This window comes from Cnephaeus nilssonii (genome assembly GCF_951640355.1).
Source record: "Cnephaeus nilssonii genome assembly, contig: SCAFFOLD_101, whole genome shotgun sequence".
NCBI classification, from domain to species: Eukaryota; Metazoa; Chordata; class Mammalia; order Chiroptera; family Vespertilionidae; genus Cnephaeus; species Cnephaeus nilssonii.
In genome coordinates, this window is record NW_027645480.1 from 78,297 (window position 1) to 100,159 (window position 21,863).

Sequence of the window (21,863 nt, forward strand, 5' to 3'; positions counted from 1 at the left end):
GGGGCAGCTCCTGGCTTGGGCTCATCCACCCCCTCGGAGGGCGGAGCCTCTCGGGCGCCTGTGGTTTCGGGACGGGAGCCAGGGGAGGGCGGAGGGCGTCTGGGTGCTCCCGGGGCCTGGGTTCCTCTCACAGGAGCATGCTGGGACGTTCTTTCAGGCGACAGGTGCTGTGCATCTTGGGAAACGGTGGCCACATTGTGCCGGTTCACGCTGCCATCGGCACAGGGGAACGGGTGCTTCCTCATGCTCCTGCCGAGCCGAGAGGCGAAGGGACTGCCGCTTGAGCTTCTCATTGTTTTACTTGTGGGGCTGCGCTTGTTTTCTCCTGTGAATTACCTGCTCGTTGGCTTTGACACTTGTTGTTGTTGATTTGTAGGAGCTCTTTATATATGAAGGGCACGCTGTAGAATCCACAGGATAAGTGCAGGACGTGACTCGTAATAACGGCTCACTCACCACTGTCTCATGCCTTCGCTTGTGATTTAACCCGATTTCCCTAAAGCGATTTCAACCTACTTGTTCTCCAGGTCATTGTAAACCCCTGAGTGAGCTTCGGAGCAAGACCGGCAAGATGTGATGTGCCCTGGGGCGCTGCTGAAGAGCCACCTCGACCATGGACCCGGCAAACATGCCAGGTGAGAGCCCCCACGCCTCCTCTGCCTTTGAACACGTCGGAGGGAGCCCGGGAGCCCCTCCGCCGGGCACTGCTCTCAGACGGCGACGTCCCGCCGGGAAAGGAGAGGCGGCCGGCCGGGGGCTCCGTGCACTGGAAGGCTGCGGGTTCAGTTCCCGTCAGGGCACACCCCCCGTGGCATGTCCCCACCCCCAGTCTGGAGGGCAGCCAGTCGGCGTTTCTCTCTCACATCCATGTGCCTCTTTCTCTCTCTCCCTTCCTCTCTCTCTAAAAATCAACAAAAGCCTATCCTCAGCGAAGGATGAAAAAGCAGCCTGCAGCCCGGCCGGTGTGGCTCAGGGTTTTGAGCGTCGGTCGACCTATGAACCAGGAGGTCACGGTTGGATTCCAGGTCGGGGTTGCGGGCTCGATCCGCAGTGGGGGCGTGCAGGAGGCAGCTGATCCGTAGTTCTCTCATCACTGATGCTTCTCTCTCCCGCTCCGAAACAAATACGTATTTTCAATGAGCAAGCAAAGGAGGGTCACAAACTCAGAAACGACGAAGCTGGAGGCTCTCCCTCGAGGCGTGCGGAGAGAGCCCCTGCGTGTCCCCTGTGACGAGCGCGCAGGCCCGGGGGCTGAGGGACGGCCGGGCGTCCGCGTGCGTTCGGGCCTCACGTGGCGCCTGTTTCTGGTGACGGACCCGGGGCCGAGCCAGAGCTGTCGCGACGCCCACGCAGCCCCGCCCAGGGGACACTTTTCCCAGGAGGTGCCGGTGGGGGGGCAGGCTCTCCTCGGCACACCCAGGGGCTGGGCGCCAGGCGAGCACAGAGAAGGGGACTGGGCGTGGGAGTGAGGAGCAGAGGCCGAGTGCCCGGCCGCGCGGGGGGGCGGGGGGGGGGGGAGGGCAGGGGAGCAGCGAGGGGCCAGGAGGCTCCAGAGGTGGACGCTGGGCCTGCGTCTGGGTTTTGTTGTTGTTTTTTTGTTTGTTTGTTTGTTTTTTAAATATATTTTTTTATTGATTTTTTAAGAGAGGAAGAGAGAGGGATAGAGAGTTAGAAACATCGATGAGAGAGAAACACCGATCAGCTACCTCTTGCACAACCCCTATTGGGGATGTGCCCGCAACCAAGGTACATGCCCCTGACCGGAATCGAACCCGGGACCTTTCAGTCCGCAGGCCGACTCTCTATCTACTGAGCCAAACCGGTTTCGGCTTGTTGTGTTTTTTTAAATTTCAGTTAAGAAGGGAGAGGGAGAGGGAGAGATAGAAACGTCAAAGATGAGAGAGAATCATGGGTCGGCTGCCTCCTGCACGCCCCGCACTGGGGATCGAGTCCGCAGCCCGGGCCTGTGCCCCGACCTGGAATCGAACCCGGGACCCTTCCATGGCAGGCCGGCCCTCCACCCACGGACCAGGGCCGGATCTTATCGTTTCTGCGCGTCTCTGGGAAGGCTCCTGCAGCCACCCTCACGCCTCTCTCCGCAGGAAACCTCACGGCCGCGGGCACCTGCGTGGTCAACGGCAGCATCACCTGCAACGTGTCGTTCGAGGAGAGCAGGGTGTTCGCCGTGGCGGTGTACAGCGGCGTGTGCGCGCTGGGGCTGCCGGCCAACTGCCTGACGGCCGGGCTGGCGCTGCGGGAGGCGCGGCGGGGCAGCGTGCTGGCCGTGTACCTGTGCGGCCTGGCGCTCTGCGAGCTGCTCTACGCCGCCACCCTGCCGCTGTGGGTGCTCTACGTGCAGAACCGGCACTGCTGGACCCTGGGGCCCTGGGCCTGCCGGGCCACCGCCTACGTCTTCTTCTGCAACCTCTACGTGAGCATCCTGCTGCTCTGCTGCATCTCCTGCGACCGCTTCGTGGCCGTGGTGTACGCGCTGGAGAGCCGCGGCCGCCGCCGCCGCCGCACCGCCGCCCTCCTCTCGGCCGCCGCCTTCCTGCTCGTGGGGCTGGTCCACTACCCGGTGTTCCAGATGGACGGCGGGGACACCTGCTTCGAGACGCTGCCCGTGGACGGCCGGGTCGCCCGCTACTACTACTCGCGGTTCGCCTTGGGGTTCGCCCTGCCGCTGGGCGTCATCGCCGTCACCAACCACCGCATCTTCAGGGCCGTGGGGCGGAGCGCGGGCCTGAGCGCCGCCCGGAAGGCCCGGGTGCGGCACACGGCCATGGCGGTCGTGGCCATCTTCCTGGCCTGCTTCGCCCCCTACCACCTGGTGCTGCTGCTCAAGGCCGCCGCCTTCTCCTACTACGGCGGCGACACGGACGCCCTGTGCCGCCTGGAGGCCCGCGTGTGCACCGCCTCCGTGGCGTTCCTGTGCCTGACCACGGTGAACAGCGTGGCCGACCCCATCCTCTACGTGCTGGCCACGGACCACTCCCGGCAGGAGGTGTCCAGGATCCGCAGGAAGTGGACGGTGTGGTCCGCCAGGACGGAGGCCGCGAAGCTCACATGTTTGAAGGACTCGGAGGAGAGGCCGTCGCCCGTGTCGCTGGCGGGCAGCTGCCTGCTCCCCAGTCCCGCGCAGCCCCGCAGGGCACGGCCGGGCGCGTGGGCCCCGCGGGGCGCCCTGGAGAGGCTGCGGGAGGAGTCCTGCTGAGCCCGGGGCCCACACGGGAGGCCGGGGCTGGCCCGCGGCTTCCCCGTCCACGGAGCCTGCCCACAGGTGTTCGTGGCGCTGCCGTGCCAGCCTCTGGAAGCCGTGCCACCGATTTCTTGTTCCTGGAGCCACACGCTCCACGAGCCTCTCCCCTCGGGGCCCGGCCCGGCTCTCTACGGCCCAGGGCAGGTGGCTGTGCCCGGCGCAGGAGCCCGTCAGCCACAGCTCGCCTGGCGGGCAGCTGGCACATGCCGGCACCACGGAGGTGCCGAGTCAGCACCCAGTGAAGACTTAAAAGAATATGTACATGTTGATATCCTGATGTCAGAGAGGAAGCGAGAGGGAGGGGTAGAAACATCCATGATGAGAGGATCATGGATCGGCTGCCTCCTGCACGCCCCGCACTGGGGACCGAGCCCGCAACCCGGGCCTGTGCCCCGACCGGGAATCGAACTTGGCCAACCCCTGAGCCACGCGGCCAGGCCAGCGAAGACTTCATTTCGAGGCTTTCCGGTGGGCGTGGCTCGGACGACCGAGAGTTCGTGGCGGCCGTGCACAGGGAGCGCGCTCCGGCGGCTCACCGTGGGCACCTCGCGGGGGTGGCTGCTCTGTGCCGAGAGGTCTGACGCTGAAGGCCGCCGAGCCCTCGGGGAGCTGGGGGTGCCGCGTGTCCTCCGGAGGGAGCCCGGGGCTCCTGTCACCCGGCCATGCTGGGGCGGTGACCGCGGCCACCGAGGCTCCGAGGCGGTGGGAGTCCCTTCACTCCGGGCTTCCCGGACTCGCTGTCCGGAGAGCAGCCGGGGGCTGGGACGGGTGAGTCAGGGCAAGCGCTCGGCCTCCCGCCCCACAGGCGCAGGCGGAGCTCGGGCCGGCCTGAATGCGGCCGAGAGAGAGTGGGCTCCCCGGAAACCACACGGCTCGGGTCGGACCCAGGCTGGCCCCCGACAAGCCACTTCCGGGCCAAGTCACACCCACCACTGCCTCAGTTTCCCCATCTGCACCAGGGCCAGCGACACCTACCTCACCAGTACCTCCGCCTCGGGCCCCTCACAGCTCGCAGCACAAGGATGGACGCAGCAGCCGCCCGGGCCAGGCCAGTCCCTCACCAACCCCCCCTCCCTGTTTCGGGGGGGCCTTTCCCAGGAGGCCGTGCGGGCCGTGTGCTCAGTCACGTTCTCGTGTCTGGAAGGCGGCGCTGGTTGTCTGTCTGTCCTCACTGGGAGAGGCACTGAGAAGGCACATTTAGAAATAAAACGGGATGCAAGCATGTCAGTCTCAACTTCCCGTTTAAGTGAAATAACGTCCTTCTCCCTTTTAGAGTAAAATTTCCCTCTGGGGCGCCCCGGGACGCTCAGGGGTGGGCTGGGGCTCTGGAACAGCCTGGGGAGAGTCCAGGCGGGAGGGGGGGGGGGCACGCGACGCTCCGAGGGGCGGCGTGTGTCTGTGCTTCCCGGGCTGCGCAGTCTGCACCACAAACGGGGCGGCCAAAGCGGCTCTTTCCCCGAACCTGGGCAGGAAGCCGAGATCAGAGGCGTGTGGGGCCGGTTCCGCCGGAGGCTCAGGGTGCCTGGGCCACATCCCCTCCAGCTCTGGGGCTGCCGCCTCCTGGCCTCATCTCTCCCGGCTCCCCTCCCCCTCTGTGCCCCTGTCTCTTCCATTACTTTATTTCATTTGTATATTTTTATTGATTTCAGAGAGGAAGGGAGAGGGAGAGAAACATCAATAATGAGAGGGAATCACTCATCAGCTGCCTCCTGCATGTCCCCCACTAGAGATCGAACCCACAACCCAGGCACGTGCCCTGACCGGAATCGAACCCGGGACCCGCCAGTCCACAGGCTGGTGCTCTATCCACTGAGCCACACCGGCCAGGGCTCTCTCTTTTATTGTTAAGTTTTCTGGGGTGATTTGTAAGCTTCAAGGGTACAGTTCTCGAAGGCGTCACCTGTGTATCGGTGGTGTGTGCCGCGCGCCCCCACGCTTAGCCGTGACCTCATTCACTGAGACTGTCCTTCAGCCACAGCCACAGCCACAGCCACAGCCACAGCCACAGCCTTGGCCTTTCCGCTGACGCGCTGCTTTGGGAAGCTCGGCCACCTCGGCCACCTCGTGGCATCTCCCTCCCTCCCTCCTCCCTCCTCCCTCCTCCCTCCTCCCTCCCTCCCTCCCTCCTCCCTCTCTCCTCTCTCCTCCTTCCCTCCCTCCTCCTTCCTCCCTCCTCCCTCCCTCCCTCCTCCCTCCCTCCTCCCTCTCTCCTCTCTCCTCCCTCCCTCCCTCCTCCTTCCTCCCTCCTCCCTCCCTCCCTCCCTCCTCCCTCCCTCCCTCCCTCCCTCCCTCCCTCTCTCACTGGTTCTCTCCCATCTCCCCCAGTTCAGTCACTCCCTCCACTACCCTCTGCCCCGCCCTGTGCTGACCGGCTAGGGAGGAGGCGGCACCCTGAGCTGTGAGGTCCGTGCGGGGATCCCTGAGAGCCGCCAGGTGTCCCCCCCACCAGAGCCCGCCACCTACGCTCCTGACTGCCCACAGGTGTGCCCCGGGGGCTCCAGGGGTCGGGACACCAGGATGTATTCGCTGCCGGACTCCCATCTCCCTGGACAAGACCTGCTCCTGACCGGCCCCGGGTGTTCCTTCCCGAATCACAATGCGCGAGCCGCGGGCCCGCCAGGCTCCTGTGGCGTCCACAGACTCTCTCACACACACACACACACACACACTCACACACACACACACACACACGCACACGCACACACACTCACACACACACACTCATACATATTCACACACACACACACTCACACACACACGCACACGCACACACTCATACATACTCACACACACACACACGCACACGCACACACATGCCACGTGTTTAATAAGCCGTCGACCAGCCGGAGGGCCTTCACCAGACCGCGCCAGCTCCCCACCGCAAGGACATCTGCACGCCTGGGGCTCCCCCCGCCGCCCATGATGGTGGCTGGGCCCGCAGGCCACACGCCTGAGGGAGCCCTGGCGGAGAGGTGGCGGGGGGGGGGGGGGGGGGGCTCAGAGGGTTGGGGGGAATTCTGGGCTCCCAGCCTCTGGGTCGGACTCCTGACCCCACGGAGGGTCACGCCAGGGAAGGGCCATGGGGTTCTGCCTTGCTGGGCCCGGGTGCTGACCACACTGGTGGGCCGATGGCTGTGGCCCGGGTGCTGACCACACTGGTGGGCCGATGGCTGTGGGCCGGGTGCTGACCACACTGGTGGGCCGATGGCTGTGGCCCGGGTGCTGACCACACTGGTGGGCCGATGGCTGTGGCCCGGGTGCTGACCACACTGGTGGGCCGATGGCTGTGGGCCGGGGGCGCGGACGCTGGTGGGGCGCTCCGGCCTCCGGGGAAGCGGCTGGCAGCTGGTGTTGCTCCCACACCCCGAGGATGCTCCCTGCGCCAGGCTCTCTCGCCCCGTGCCTCAGGCTCTCTGCCTGTCACTTTTTAAAAATGTTCTTCTAGCCCTGGCTGGTTCGGATCAGTGGGCAGAGCGTTGGCCTGCAGACTGAGGGGTCCCGGCTTCGATTCCAGTCAAGGGCACGGACCTAGGTTGCGGGCTCGATCCCCGCCCCTGGTCGGGGTGCATGCAGGAGGCAACCAATCAATGTGTCTCTCTCGTCCTTGATGTTTCTATCTCTCTCTCCCACTTCCTTCCTCTCTGAAATCAACACAAATGTATATTTAAGAAGCTTTAAAAAATATGTTTTTATTGATTTTAGAGAGGGAGAGGGACAGAGATAGCACGCCCCCTACTGGGGATCGAGCCCACAACCCAGCATGTGCCCTGACGGGGAATCCAACTGGTGACGGACCTCCTGGCTCCTGGGTCCGCTCAGCCCCGCGCCCCGCGCCCCGCGCCCCGCCGCCTGTGGTTGGGATCGAGCGTGTCCTCTGCTCAGGCCGCGGGACACGGAGGACCGGGGTCACCTCCCCGGGGTCGGTCTTCCCCAGAATCCCAGGGTCGGCACCGAAGGCCGGGTGTCCCGGGGCCCCTGGAGGGCGCTGGCGGCTGGGAGAGCCCGGGACTGTCCGATGCCGCCGCTAGTGGGCAGCGTTCCCGGCTGCTGCAGGGAGGGCGTGGGGGGCCGGGCCCACCCTGAACCCCTGGCCGCGAGCCACCGGGTCGAGCCCCCGCCGAGACGGGGAAGAACCCCAGAGCCTGACCTCAGTGCCAACCCGCGGGGCCCGAGAGGCAGGGCGGGCGTCAGGGCGGGGTGCAGGCGGGAGCGGGAGGGAGCCTAGCCCGCTCCCGGGCGGGTGGGGCGGGGGCGGGGGCGGGGGCAGCCCACCCTCCTGAGGGGCACCAGCTCTCACCTGCTGGCCGCCCCCATCTCGCAGGAGACCCGGGCTTCCCTCCAACACGGGGCCCCCACACCCACTCGGATGGCCAGTCAAATCCAGACCCTGAGACCCGCGCCACGGTGCCGGGGTGCGGTGGGCAGCTGCTGTGGAAAAGGCCCAGGGCTCCCGGATGGGCAAACCCGGAGTCATCCCACTGCTTCCAGCGGACCCCTCCGGGCCGTCCCCTCCCAAGCCCCGCCCCTTCCTGCCCTACGCCCCGCCCCTCCTGCCCGTCCCCTCCCATGTCCCGCCCCCTTCCTGCCCTGCGCCCCGCCCCTCCGGCCCGTCCCCTCCCATGCCCCGCCCCCTTCCTGCCCTGCGCCCCGCCCCTCCTCCGGCCCGTCCCCTCCCATGCCCCGCCCCCTTCCTGCCCTGCGCCCCGCCCCTCCGGCCCGTCCCCTCCCATGCCCCGCCCCCTTCCTGCCCTGCGCCCCGCCCCTCCTCCGGCCCGTCCCCTCCCACGCCCCGCCCCCTCCTGCCCGTCCCCTCCCATGCCCTGCCCTCTTCCTGCCTCACGCCCCGCCCCTCCTATGGCCCATCCCCTCCCATGCCCCGCCTCCTTCCTGCCCTACGCCCCGCCTCTCCTCCGGCCCGTCCCCTCCCATTCCCGCCTCCTTCCTGCCATACGCCCCGCCCCCTCCTGCCCGTCCCCTCCCATGCCCTGCCCTCTTCCTGCCCTACGCTCCGCCCCTCCTCCGGCCCGTCCCCTCCCATGCCCCGCCTTCTTCCTGCCCTATGCCCCGCCCCTCCTCCGGCCCATCCCCTCCCATGCCCCGCCCCCTTCCTGCCCACGTCCCGCCTCCAGGAGGCCCACGCAGGCGCAGTAGGGCCGCGCGCGGAGACCTGGGAGCCGGCGGGGGCGGGGCGGAGGGCGCGGGCCCAACGGCCAACGCGGCCGCGCGGGAACTCCAGCGGCAGGCCCCGCCCCCGGTTTGAACCAGAGACCCCGCCCCCGATCTCAGCCAATCAGCAGGCGGGGCGGCCGCGTCTGGCGGCCCTTTGTGGGCGCTGAGCGGCCCCGCCCCGGTCCCGCCCCCCCCTCGGCGCAGGCGGTGCGGACGGACGGCGGGCGGCCAGGTGAGCAGCGGGTCTGGGCTCCCGGTTCCTCCGCCTTGGGGGGCGGCGGGGCCCGCGGTCGCGGGGAGGCTCGGGTCTGGGGAGGCGGGGAGGCGGCACGTGGTCGCCTGGGTTCCTTGGGTGGCGGGCGGCCTAGGGGCCTGGGGTGGCGGGGCGGCCTGGGGTGGCGGGCAGCCTGGGGTCCGGGGTGGCGGGGCGGCCTAGGGGCCTGGGGTGGCGGGGCGGCCTGGGATCCTGAGTGGGGGCGGGGGCGGCCCGGGGTCCCGGGGCGGCGGGCGGGGGGCGCCCGGAGGAGGGGCGCGACCTTGTGGACCTCTGCCCCCCCTACACCGCCCCTCCTGCCCCATTTTTACCCAAAAGTAACAGCTCGTGGCTGTAGTCCGGCCCCTTTCGATAGAGACACGCTGAGAGGGTTTGCAGGGCCGGGAGGCGGTGCCTCCGTAGGGAGGCCCCCACCTGCCTCCTCCCGGGGCCTTGGACCAGGTCGGTGCGGGCTCCCCATCACCCAGGAGACCCTCCGTGAAGTCGGTGGGGACTCGGGGCCGACGCACGTCCCACTGACAAAGTTACAGCTCGACCAGGTGCCCTGTGGCTGCCCTCCTTTCCCACCCACCCACCCAGTTACCCTCCCACCCACCCAGTTACCCTCCCATCCATCCACCCACCCAGTCACCCTCCCATCCATCCACCCACCCACCCAGTCACCCATCCACCCACCCACCCAGTCACCCTCCCATCCATCCACCCACCCACCCAGTCACCCTCCCATCCATCCACCCACCCACCCAGTCACCCTCCCATCCATCCACCCACCCACCCAGTCACCCATCCACCCACCCACCCAGTCACCCTCCCATCCATCCACCCACCCACCCAGTCACCCTCCCACCCACCCACCCAGTCACCCTCCCATCCATCCACCCACCCAGTCACCCTCCCATCCATCCACCCAGTCACCCTCCCATCCATTCATCCACCCACCCACCCAGTCACCCATCCATCCTTCCATTTATCCGGCCGCCCTTCCACACACCCACCGTGTCGACCAGAGCGGGAGGCTCGGTCCCCTCCTAACCGCAGTCCTTGCAGAATGAGTGGTGGCGGGTGTGAGCCATGGGACACTTGCATTTCCTCTGGGGTCTCTCAGCGAAGCTGGGTCTGCTGGAACATGATGCCTTACAAAGTGGCACCTCCCCGGAGCCGGAGGCCAGGACAGCCTCCTGGAGCCCCGTGGGTGCCCCTTTGTGTCTCGGTCTTGGTTGCCTCGTACACGGACGCTAAGGACATTTTGCAATGGCTTCCCTGCTCCAAACGGCGGTGGGCCCAGCTCTCTCTGGTCTGGGAGGGCCGGAGCGAGCGTGCGGCCTCGGGGGTCTGACGCTGGCGCTCTGCCCGCTTCCTGGCAGCCTCCCCAGCGTCCCGGGCCGGTGGAGACTGACGGGGTAGGGTGGGCTGCCCTGTCCCGGACCCCCTGGCAGGAGCGCTGTCTGCTGTGGCTCCTGGTGCCGCCCCGCAGTCAGCCTGGGACGCGGCCCAGCTGTGGCTCGGAAAAGTACCAGCAACTCGAGTCCAAGCTCCAGGCCAGCTTAGCTCCACGTCTTCAAAAGCTCATTGTCCCCAAAATAGGGTTACCAGGAAGAGCCCCCGGTGAGGTGCCGGGAGCTGGGGTGCCCAGCCGCCTTTTCTCTGCGGGGCTGTGTGCGCGCTCAGAACGCCGACCTACCGACCGACCGACCGACCGAGGTCACTGACCTCTCCTAGCGAGCCAAGAAAAATACGGAGGTTAATGTCTTTTTTTTTTTTTTTTAATATATTTTATTGATTTTTTACAGAGAGGAAGGGAGAGGGATAGAGAGTTAGAAACATTGATGGGAGAGAAACATCGACCAGCTGCCTCTTGCACACCCCCTACTGGGGATGTGCCCGCAACCAAGGTACATGCCCCTGACCGGAATCGAACCTGGGACCCTTGAGTCCGCAGGCCGACGCTCTATCCACTGAGCCAAACCGGTCAGGGCCGGAGGTTAATGTCTTAGCGCCTTCCTACCTGCAGCGGCCTAGGTGCCAGTCTGGCCGTGTTTTATGGTTAAAGTTGAAATTCAGGACGAAAAGTTGGCAATGACCTTTGCAGGTTTAGCCTGGAAGGAGGGAGGGGAGCCTGTCTCATTCCAGGTGACCAGGGCCGGGGTTCCCTGGGGGCTGCCTGTGAGGAGGTCAGGCCACCGCGGGTCGCGGGTCGCGGGTCGGCCTCGCCTTGCGCCCGCCTGTCTCACCGCGCCGGCGCCCTGCTCCTCTGATGGAGGGCTCCGCAGTGGGTCTGACTGTGACAGACAGTCGCGTTGCCTTAGAACCCTGAGGCCCGTGGGGTGCCTGGCAGTGGCTGAAGGTCACGGTGATGGGTCAGGTCAGAGTCGGTCCTGTCCCCGCCCTCCTGCTCAGAATCGGGTCTGCGTTCCATCAGCCTCCCTGAGATTGGTGTGGGCCTGGGTCCCCTCTGCGTGGGGGTGCCGCTCCCCAAGTGAACTCAGCCTTCCGTCCTCTGTCCGGCTAGCGCCTGGGCAGAGGCGGCCTTGGCCGTGCACGCTGACGGGGAGAGGTGCCGCATTTAACTAGACGCGCGAACTGGCCGATTCTAGAGGGAATGGCGGTGGGTGAGACCCAACATGTTGTTCATCTTGAACAGGGAGCCGGGCTCTGCCGTCGGGCCAGCCTGGCGCACGGGCCGTGTCCCCCGTGAGGAGGGTGTGGGCTTTGCCGAGAGCTGTGCTGGGCCAGGCCCACCGAAGGGACAGGGACGTCCCACTTCCGCCCCAACCTCTGCGGGCCCTTCAGAGCCACACCCGCTGACTCTGTCCCAGCACAAGTGTGAGGCGTGCGGCCCGCCCAGGCCACCTCTGGGCTCGGCCGGGTGACCCCCAGGCCACCTCTGGGCTCGGCCGTCCGTGCGGCACCTGCCTGCTGGGCATGGGATGAGCAGCTGCTGAGGAGATGTGGACGGAGCACGCCTGGGCCGGCCGGGATCAGAGCTCTGATGTGCGCCCTGGGCGGCGTCCGGCTTAAGCAGCGCGTGGCAGGCTCCTCGCCGGTTCGTCCGTCTCGGCCACCAGGTGTGACTAGGGCAGTGGCCTGAACGGCCAGCACTCGCCCTGCGTTCTGACAGGCGCACGCGCTGGTGGCGTGCTCAGCGGGCGCTCGGTCAGCCTCCCGTTCTGCGGGCCGAGCGGACAGTCCTGTGGGCCTCCGTTTGGTTCTTGCTGCTTCATTTGCCATGTGGTGGCCTCGGTTACCCGTGGCCTCTGGTGGAAACAGGCTGGTGGCAGCGGCCCAGGGCGAGTGGGCTTGTGGGCAGGAGCAGTGGGGAGCACGGGCGGGGGACCCGTGTTGGAGGGTCCAGAAGGGAGGGCGGTGCGGAGAACCTGGGGGGGGGGGGGGCGGTCTGCTTCCAGTGGGCAGCGTGATGGGGTGCACGGGCCTGGAACGGCCCCTCCCCAGTCCTGGTGGAGGCTCCGAGGAGTCCGTGCTGGGCTGTGGGGGGCGGGGAGGTGAGAGCCCCACATTTGGACGTTGGGGTAAATGTGCAGTGTCGGGAGTGGTCGTGACCTTGCACCTGACAGAACTGTGTGATCAGCAAGAACGCAGGTGAACTCAACTCCACAAACAGAGAAAACGCAGGGAGAACCCGGCGATGGGGTCCCGTCCGCGCCCGGGGGTGTCCAGTGCTTTCTGATCCTCTTCCCAGGAGTCACAGCAGGACGGCCACCAGACGCAAAGCGGCCGGTTCAGAGCTGCAGGCAGCCCCACCTTGCTCGGCAGGCACGCAGGCAGGGGAGGAGACGGGGGCTCAGGGGGACATTGCGTCCTCTGGTGGGCCCGCAGCCGGAATGGGGACGAGGCTTGTCTCCTGGAGAGACCCGCCTTCCTGCAGTCCTGGGTGCCTGCCGCGCTCTGAGGGTGAGCCGGCCCTCGTGCACCCCCGCTCCTGAGTGGGGGCGGGACCAGTTATGCTAGTCCGGTCGCCAGACTGGAGCTTTTGCTGGAAACGCTACCGAGAGCCAGAGCTGCAGGCCTCGACCTGGCGTCCGATAGTCTGACATGATCGCATGGTCAGCACAGTGTTCGCGTGCAAGTGATGCAGTGACTGATAGGTGACAACACCAGAGCACACGGAATACACGTCTGCGCACGGGCAGCTGTGCACGGCCCGCCGGTGCTAGTGCTTAGCGGGTTTAGCTAGCGACTTCACCAGGTGGTGCGGGCGGTGAGCGCTGGACTAGCCGCTAAGACAGAAAACGTGAACCCGCTACCGGAGGGGTTGGACTGGTCTGAGGAGCTTGGTGGTGACTCCCTGATGTGCGCACAGCCCCTGCGATGGTGTGAGGGCGAGGACGGACGGACGGACGGACGGACGGACAGTGCTGCCGGCTGTGTTGATGCGTTCGACCTGCTTGCTGTTCGGGGGAACTAGTCTTGTAGGGGAATAAGCTATGGTCACTCAGGTTTTTGTTTGTGTGGGTTTTAGGTTTTTAAATTGATTTTTAGAGAGAGAGGAAGGGAGAGGGAGAGAGAAATACCGATGTGAGAGCAAAACAAAACATGGATCGGCTGCCTCCTGCCCGCGCCCTGCTGGGACCAAGCCTGCAGTCCGGGCCTGTGCCCTGACCGGGGATTGAACTGGCGACTGACCTTTTGGTGCCCAGATGACGCCCACACTGGCCAGGGCTGTGGTCACTCGCATTTTAAACCTCCCGGGTGGTCACAGATCTGAATCTGATGGCATGTGTGTGCATGTGCACGCGTGTGGTTCTGTGCACTTACCAGGTGCCTGGCTTGTGGACCCATCATGCAGACCTGGTCTGGCCACGCCCGCCCGTCCCCGTCTCTGTTGGAATGTCACCGCCGTGGGGCCAGCGCCCGTGTTCTTTGAGATTGGCTTTCTCACGTGGCAGTTCCCTGGGGTCCCAGGCCACTCCCGTTGCTGGGGGGAGGGGGTGCGTGGTGTGGGCCCGGAGAACCCTAGCCACGCCGGTGCGAGCCTGTTCCGTGTTCAGCTCTGAGTGCAGCTGCAGTGAACATGCCTGTACATGTTTGTACGTGAACGTTGGTGTTCATTCCCGGGTTAAATGCCCACGGTTGCTTAAGTTTTACACGTTAAGTACACGGGAGTGAGGTCGAGGGTGTTGAAACTCAGAGGACAGGGCCCTCAGTCTGTAGGGCTGGCGGGGGGCCTTGCCGGGGGCTCCTGGGGGGAGGCCTCAGCCCCTCCTTCCTTCACTGCAGACCCCATCGCCACCCCTCCCGGGACTCCCCTCCCAGCACCCTCACGCAGCCTCAGGTTTGGTGTTTTAAAAAGGAAATCCAGTAATGGGCAAACGCAGGGTCCAACCCTCACGCACAACGCGAGGGAGTTACCTGAGGTCAAGACGTTGGGCTCCTTGGCCGAGCTGGGAAGAGAGACGTCACGCGGGGTGGGCGCCTCTCCTGGAGGGGAGCCGGGTGGGAGGCGCCCACCCACGGTGCCCGGCTTTGTGACGCCAACATGTCAGCTGAGAGCGCTGGTGGCGGCGGTGCCACCCTGAGCGCCCAGGCCCTGCGGCCAGCCCTCTGGAGCCCAGGGCACCTGCCCGCAGCCTTTGTGTCCCTGCAGCGTGCTGGCCCCGATGGCCCCGGGGCCCTGGAGAGGAGCCTGGGGGGACAGACGGGGCGGAGGCCCGCTCTCCCGAAGGTGAAGGTGAGGGTCCTCCCGGGACTTGGGCCCCACACGCGGGACTCTGAGGGGGTGCGCGGCAGCGCCTCCTGCCTGCGGGTTCTCTGCACCTCTTCGCAGGGCTGTTTGCGGGTGGGGTGCCGGCGGCTGGCTGGTCAGAGGAAGACGCGCCCTGCCTGGCGCCGCCCTGGGCGTGTGCCTGCGGCTTCAGCCCAGCTCCCCAGCGTGTGCCTCCGTTTCTAGTCCGTTGTCTTTGCGGGTGGAGACGGCTGTGCGGGGTCAGAGGCTGCGGTTCATGGGCGCACTCGGAGCTCCGCGTGGCTGTGCGTGGCGTAGACGCGCTCTGGAAGGGGCTGAGGGTCTTCCTCGGTCTCCGCAGGACACCACGATGTTCGCCCGCGGGCTGAAGAGGAAGAGCGCGGACGGCGAGGACAGCCCCCCGGCCCCGCCCTCCTACAGCCTGCAGCGCCAGTCGCTGCTGGACATGTCGCTGGTCAAGCTGCAGCTGTGCCACATGCTGGTGGAGCCCAACCTCTGCCGCTCGGTGCTCATCGCCAACACGGTCCGGCAGCTGCAGGAAGAGATGAGCCAGGACGGGACTTGGCGGGTGCCGGCGCCCCCGAGCGCGGGGCGGGGGCCGCTGGAGCGCCTCGTCTCCACCGAGATCCTGTGTCGAACCCCCTGGGAGCAGCAGGGGGGGCACTCGGCTCCTGACTCGGGGGGCAGCCCTGCGCCAGACCTCCTCTCCGAACTGCCGGGGGCCCCGAGTGCGCAGGCGCCGAGGAGCGCCCCCAGCTGCGTGTGGGAGGCGGACAGCCCCCGGGAGGGCAGGGGCAGCTTCCAGAAGTCGCTGGACCAGATATTCGAGACCCTGGAGAGCAGAGCCCCCCGCGCGGGGGAAGGGCTGTTTGCGGACGTGGACGGTCCCTACTACGACCTGGACGCCGTGCTGACGGGCATGGTGGGCGCCAAGTCCGTCCCTGGCGACGGGTTCGAGACCTTGGCCTCCGTGGGCGCCCCACCCCCTGGCTCCAGCTGCAAGCGGGACCTGGGTGAGCTGGACCACATGGTGGAGATCCTGGTGGAGACCTGAGCCTGTGCCCTGCCGCCCGCACACGGCCCGGCCCCGCCTGCCCACGGGCAGCCCGCTGCCTGACCACAGGACGCCCGGAGCGGCCCCGGCCGCCGCTCGCCCTCCAGCCGGGCTGGGCCGCACTCAGCCGGCGGCTCCCCGAGGATGCGGCCACCAGCCACCAGCAGACAGCGCCTGCCTCTCCTGGGTGAAGTTTCAAAGATTGAGTTTTATACGTTTTGGGCAACATTTTGGCTTAAGATATATTTTGTAAACTTTTTATTATCTCTAGACTTTCTCAGCTATTTTCTGAAAAGTATATTTTTTCTATGAACGTCCTCTGCTGCTAATAGACCGTCTGTGACCCGAGCACCTGCAGTTGGTGTGTTTACTTCCCAAGGTGGGTTCTTTCTTACGAGTGTCGCTCCCTCCCGAGTCAGGCTTCCCTGTAAACTCACGTGATCCGCCCCACGTGCTGCCACGGCCCCGAGGGCCACTCATCTGCTGAGGGAGCCAGCCCACCCTCCAGCTGGGTGGGAAGTGTAGAATCTGTAGGGTTTAATGGATGGCTATCCTACATCCTACATGATAAAAGGCTAATATGCAAATTGACCAAATGGCGGACCACGGGTCGCTATGCCACGCACTGATGACCACGGGGCAGACCTCGATGCAGGAGCTGCCCCCTGGTGGTCAGTGCGCTCCCACAGGGAGGGCTCCGCTCAGCCAGAAGCCGGGCTCACGGCTGGCGAGGGAGCCTCTCCTGCCTCCGAGGCAGCGCTAAGGACCCCTCGGGGGATGTCTGACTGCCGGCTTAGGCTCAGGCTCACTCCCTGCCGGCAGGCCGAGGGGCCCCCCACCCCCAGTGCACGAATGTCACGCACCGGGCCTCCAGTTTATATATAAATGCTCTTGGGGGCAAAGGTCAGATTGCTGTCTGGCCCTCGTGGATCTTCAGACACCTAAGGGGTCTCTGGTGCCCCCGAGGACCCAGCGCCGGCCTCGGCACAACGGCCTGTGCACACGCTTGCTGTTGGCGGGCTGGGCCGTGCCTGCGCCTGCTCGTAACTGCTGGGACCCGCTGTCAAGGTCAGTTTACATCTCGGGTTAAAGAAGCGTGGACACAGTCATCGATGCCCCTCGGTCTTGAGGGCGTTGGCGGTGGGGTTGGCGGGGTGCCTGCCCCTCCTCCTCCTCCCTCCAGCTCGCAAGACGCTGCCCTCCCCACATGGCTCCTTCCCGCCTCGCCTGCTTTCCCTCCCTCCCTGCCCTTCACCATCTTCTGGGCACGGGATGACTTCGTGTCAGTGCTGTCGCTGCGCTTGATCCAAGATGACTCAGCGAAGTGGGGAGGCGCAGTGCCCACCGGCCCTCCGGAGGGCGTCTGCTGGCTCGGCTCCGGTGCCCGTGGGCGGGAGGAATGTCACTGGGTGTTCAGGGGCAGTGGGACCGCCTGGGCCAAGGACGCGGGTGCCCCGGGAGCCGCCCCGGGCGGAGCCCGTCAGGCTGGGCAGCAGGAGGGTGTGGCCCTGAGCAGCGGGCGCTCCCTTCAGGCTTTGAAATCCTCCCTCTTGGGGGACAGTGGTTCCAAGTGTGTGTGTCTTCGAAGCAGTAAACCAGCCTTTTGTGTCTGCCAGCATTTCTGCCTTTAAATGGATCCCGATTAGAAGTAGCTGCGGGTCTATCTTGCCGGCCTTCAAAGCGAAGACTCCCAGAGTGGACAGGGAGCCCGGCAGGCTCGTGGCTTCTGGCTTGGGCTCTGGGGTCCCAATTTCTGGGTTCAGGTTTGGACAATGGGAGGTGGCTCATGGCAGGGGGCAGGGAGGCGCGGTGGGAATGGTGAAGTGCGGCATCCAGTCTGAATCTGGGGGGGCCGCTCCAAACGCCACCTCCTTCTGGCTGAAGGTGACGGCGACGCGCAGGCCCCAGGCCCAGCCACAGCCTGCGGGGCAGCCCACCGGGGTCTGACCCCTGGGAAAGGTGCTGGCCCCACTGTGGTCTCCGGGCCTCAGACCCCCAGACCCCAGGGGTGGGGCAGCCCCCACAGAGCGGTGAGTCAGCCAGAATGCGGCTTATCCAGGCAGTTTTATGTAATAAAGTTTTATAAAAGTCGCTGCTGACTGCTGCTCTGTGAGAAGGGGTTTCCTCAGCTGGTAGCAGGGAAAGCTCACCCTCTGGGTGCGGGGGACGCTGTGGGCACACGGGTGCCTCGGGCAGCGGCACAGGTGGTCGGGCCTGGGTTCCTCAGAGGCCCCCAGGGGCCGGCAGCACTTGCTCGGGCAGAGGGCCCTCGGTGCCCCTTGGAGCCTCCATCTAAACTGATCGGTGGGCGCAGGACGGGTCTACCCAGCAGACCCTGGAAGCTGACCTGGACTTGGAAAACCCCACAAAACAGCCCTGGGCTCCACCACCACCAACCAGTGAGGCCGCACAGCACCCCCAGCAGACGGCACCGGAAACCATGTCGCTCAGGTCCCGCAGACGGAGCGCCTGGGAGCCTTCCTCCCGGCGCTGGGACGCGCCGCCCGTGGGGGTGGGGGGGTCTGCAGGGACAGGCCGGGTGCGATCAGGTGCCCCTGCGAGCTGACAGGAGACAGGACACGGCAGGTGCCAGCACACACGACAGGAAGTGCCTGGCCCGTCGCCTGCCTCCCGCCCCGTGTGCCCTCCTGCTGAGACCTCACCCCAGGGGGGCCGCAGAGGCGCCCGGGACACAGCGCGCAGCTGCTGGCATCCCCCAGAGCACACAGGCCCGGGGCTGTGACTGGCCGGTGGCCCCAGGACAGTGGTGTCGTGCTGGGTCTGGCCTCGCGGGGGACCCCACCGCCCGCCTGCTCTCGCCCCGCTGAGGCCACCTGGCAGCCACCGGACAGGTTCTGCTCTGAGATGCCTCCGCCTGCACCTCGGGCGTCCCCACCTCCTGCCCCGGTGCTGTCCTAGGGCAGATGGGCCAAGCGTCGGGCGCCCTGCAGCGAGCCCTGGACTCGGCTGTCCCCTGCCTGCTGGCACCAGGTCACACCGGCCTGCTCCCGCTGAGCCCGTGCCCGCCGGGCCCCCCGCTGCCCTCCCGCCGGCCCCCGCCCCACAGGCACTGTCCATGCCACCCTCCAAGCAGACCCTCCTGGACCCACCACCACCTGCCACTCCACCTTCTCGGGGAGGGGGGTGTACAAAGCGAACCCAGCTATGCTCTGGGGTCCCAGGCAACGCGGCCCCTCCAGGCTGCAGCTGGGCGGCCATGTGCTCCTCGGTCCCGTGCCGGGTGGGCGGAGCCCCTCCTGCCATCCTTCCTGCCGTGAGCCCCGTGACAGGTGACCGGTGACCGTGCGGCCGGGGCAGGCACTTGGGACCCTGCGGGAGCTGTGAGCAGCCTGCAGCCCTGCCCACGGTCTGACAGTAAGGACAGCGCGTTCATACGCACATTTTAATAAGGAAAGAGTGGCTCACGCCGAGACCAGGCGGCCAGCGCGGCCACGGCGGCTCACCTGGGTCTGGGTCAGGGCTCCGCAGAGGGGCAGGCGCGAGCCTCGTGGGGACCCCGACTTCTTCAGGCCCTTGGAGCTCGGAACCTTCCAAAAGTGACCCAGCTCCCGGAGAGGGTCTGAGGACACAGCGCCGTCAGCCGGGACGGGGGTCCGCTCCCTGCCCGCCGCCCGCGAGGAGGGGCCGCGGCCGCCGTCGGAGAACCCCCGCGCTGTCGCCCGCTGTGCTGCCTGCAGGCCTGCACCTTCTCCACCTCCAGGCCAGGCTGTCACCTCCGCCCCTGCCGCCCTGTCCTCCCGGCACCAGGACGGCCAGGTGGCCCTCGTCAGGGTCTGATCCTTCCGGCCAGTGTGGCCCTCCCCTACATGGCCAGCACGGCCCTGCCCCGTCTTCAGGCGCCTGCCCCCTGCGTCTTCCCCGCGGGGGAGGCTGTGCCCACTCGTGCTGAAGCCAGCCCTCAGCACGGTACTCGAGCCAGGCTGTGCCCGCTGGGTCTCCCGCCGCCCGGCCCTGCCCTGGCTGCCAGGCATCGGGTCAGCTACCACCTCCGTCCTTCACCCGCACCCAGGGCTGCACAGGGCACCGCCCTCCTGCCCACCCGGCTCCCCGCCCACCACAGGGAAGCCTGGGCCTCAGGTCCTGGGCAGGTGGCCCTGCAGACCAGCCGCTGTTCCTGGCAGCCGCTCCGAGGGGCCCGTGGCCACGGGGTGGCTGGCACCGTCGCTAAGTCCCCGCCCCAGGAGCCCCATCCACCGAGATGACGTCACTGGGAGGAGGAGGCGTTCTTGGCAGCGGACACGCTCCAGAGGCTTCGGGAAGTGGCTGTGCTGTCTGCGTTCTGCAGAGCCCTCCAGAACTTTCTAGATTCCGAGCTGGAAAGGACGCATGAGTCAGAAGGCAACCTCGAACACCTTCAGAACAGAAACAGGGCCCTGACCTTTAGGTTCTGCAAGCAGCCTTCCCCCCGGCGGGCCCGCGCCCACTCTGTGCCTGCACCCTGCACGCCCTCCCGCTCTCCCCCCACAGAGCACGGCCTGCACCAGAGGACTTACTTCCAAGGGGCAGAGCCGAGGCCCGGTCCTGTTCCCTGGGTCCCAGGTGCCGAGGCCCGGCTGGCGGCACCAGTGAGAGCCCCCCGCCGCCGCCAGGCACCCGGGAAGGGGAGGGCGGCGCCCCCACAGGAGGGGCGAGCGCCACGTGCCTGGGTCCTTCCCAGTCACTCGGGCTCCGCACCCCAAGTAACACGGACCTTCTGCCTCAGCCCAGTGGGGTGCGGGGAGGAGGCGGGGTGTGGCTTCAAGAGGAGGGGCCAGCCCTGGCGGCTTGGCTCAGTGGATAGAGCACCCGCCTGCGACAAAGGTCCCGGGTTCGATTCTGGTCAGGCCCGGGTTGCAGGCTCCATCCCCAATAGGGGGCGTGCAGGAGGCGGCCGATCCATACTTCTCATCATTGATGTTTCTATCTCCCTCTCCCTCTTCGAAATCAATAAAAAATATATTTAAACACACACACACACAAAGTAGCATTAGTCCCAAATTCAGGCCGTTACTACCGTGTGTGCCCAGACCCAAGGCCTGGCTTTTCTCTGCTCCTCCCCAAGCCTGGCCTCGCCGGGGACCCCTCCACTGCCTGCGGGACGGCACGTCCTGAAAAGCAAACCTGGAAGTGTCCTCCTGGCTGAGACCGGGCAGGAGAAGAGGAGAAACACCAAGCTCAGGAGGAGCAGCGATGACGTTTGTAGAATGGGTGCAGGTCTCTGCCATCGCACCGTCTTCCGTGAGAACCACGGGGTGAGGGACACGGGGAAGAAGGGTCCCCTGTAGATGCCGGCACCCTTCCCACGCCTGCACTGGCTGCGGAACCCCCCACAAAGACTGGGGCGCTTTTGCGCTAAGGCCTGGGGTCCACGGGTCGCGCTGGCGGGAGGTGGGGCGGGGTAGAGGTGCAGTGGCCGCCGCTCTGCGTCACCGGTGATTCTCGCCAACTTCCGCGGCATCAGTCAGTTTCCTGCTTCAAAGCCGGGGAGCGAGTCTGGCCAACACAGCCCGGGCTGAGCATCCACCTGTGGACAGGAGGCCCCGGTTCCATTCCCGGTCAGGGCGCATGCCCTGCTTGGGGCTCGGTCCCAGTCCCAGGTGTGCGGCAATGACTCTCTCTCTCCCCTCCCTTCCCCTCTGAAATCAATAAAAATATATCAAACCACAATCAAACGAAAACGGTGCGGGAGCTGCGCTGAGGGCGGGTGCGGGCCTCGCCGGAGGCCCAGGCCCGTCCCTGGGAGCAGCCCCGCCTTCTCCCTGCCTTTCCCTTCCTCTGTGTCCGGGAAGGGGCAGTGGGTGAAGGAGGAGGGCAGGGAGGGCAGAGGCGGCCACAGAACCAAACCCAAACACGGGGGGTCAGGACCCTGGGGACGGCCCGGCGCCCCCGCACGACACGCAGACGGAGTGGGGCTTCGCGGAGGCTTCCTCAATCAGCTCCCTGCGCTGCCCGCGTGCCCTGGGCGGGTGGGTGGCCTGGGGCCGGAGCCGGGAGGAGTGGGCAGGGAGGCGGCCCCACTCGGAGCCTGCAGGTCCTGGCTTCGCCCTCGGACGGAGGAAGGTGGGGGCGGGCCCTCACCCGCTGCCCTGGCTCCCAGGGGTCTGGCCCGCTGTCTTCGGAAGCCTGGGGGTCAGAGACCTCGCCTGCTGGGTGCTGCCATCCTGCACCCTGAGGACCACAGTGCTGTCCTCACTCCCACCCAGGCCGACACGGGTGAGGCCTCGCGGAGACCCGCTTAGAGCGGGCGTCTGGCCAGGCTCTCGCCCCGGCTCCCACGCGCGTGTGTGTGGGTGTGGCCAGCCGCGCAGCAGGGAGGACGCTCAGGAGACTGGGCGGCCCCGGGGCCGCTGCTCGCCCACGGCCCAGTCGCTGCTGGTGGCTTCCCCGGAGGGCGGTGGCCCGCCTG

General features: G+C 66.7%; 2 protein-coding genes across 5 annotated transcripts; both read left to right on the forward strand.

Moving 5' to 3' along the window:
- Positions 1 to 526: 526 nt before the first annotated feature.
- On the forward strand, positions 527 to 4,474 carry GPR132 (G protein-coupled receptor 132). Its single transcript, XM_079800917.1, has 2 exons — positions 527 to 635; positions 2,103 to 4,474. The coding sequence occupies exons 1-2, from the start codon at positions 614 to 616 to the stop codon at positions 3,212 to 3,214; spliced, it is 1,134 nt and encodes a 377-aa protein (XP_079657043.1). The 5' UTR covers positions 527 to 613; the 3' UTR covers positions 3,215 to 4,474.
- A 4,076-nt stretch (positions 4,475 to 8,550) lies between these two features.
- CDCA4 (cell division cycle associated 4) lies at positions 8,551 to 21,281 on the forward strand. 4 transcript variants are annotated; one of them, XR_013813298.1, is made up of 3 exons: positions 9,576 to 14,388; positions 14,744 to 18,129; positions 18,187 to 21,281. XR_013813298.1 is itself a non-coding variant. In XM_079800912.1 (2 exons), exon 2 carries the CDS (start codon positions 14,753 to 14,755, stop codon positions 15,455 to 15,457), a length of 705 nt encoding a protein of 234 aa, XP_079657038.1. In that variant the 5' UTR covers positions 8,551 to 8,660; positions 14,744 to 14,752; the 3' UTR covers positions 15,458 to 21,281. The 4 variants fall into 4 exon arrangements, 2 of the variants coding, with proteins under 2 accessions (XP_079657038.1, XP_079657037.1); XR_013813299.1 differs by having other exon boundaries at positions 14,744 to 17,220; positions 18,007 to 21,281; XM_079800912.1 differs by lacking the exon at positions 9,576 to 14,388 and adding an exon at positions 8,551 to 8,660 and having other exon boundaries at positions 14,744 to 21,281.
- Positions 21,282 to 21,863: the final 582 nt, after the last annotated feature.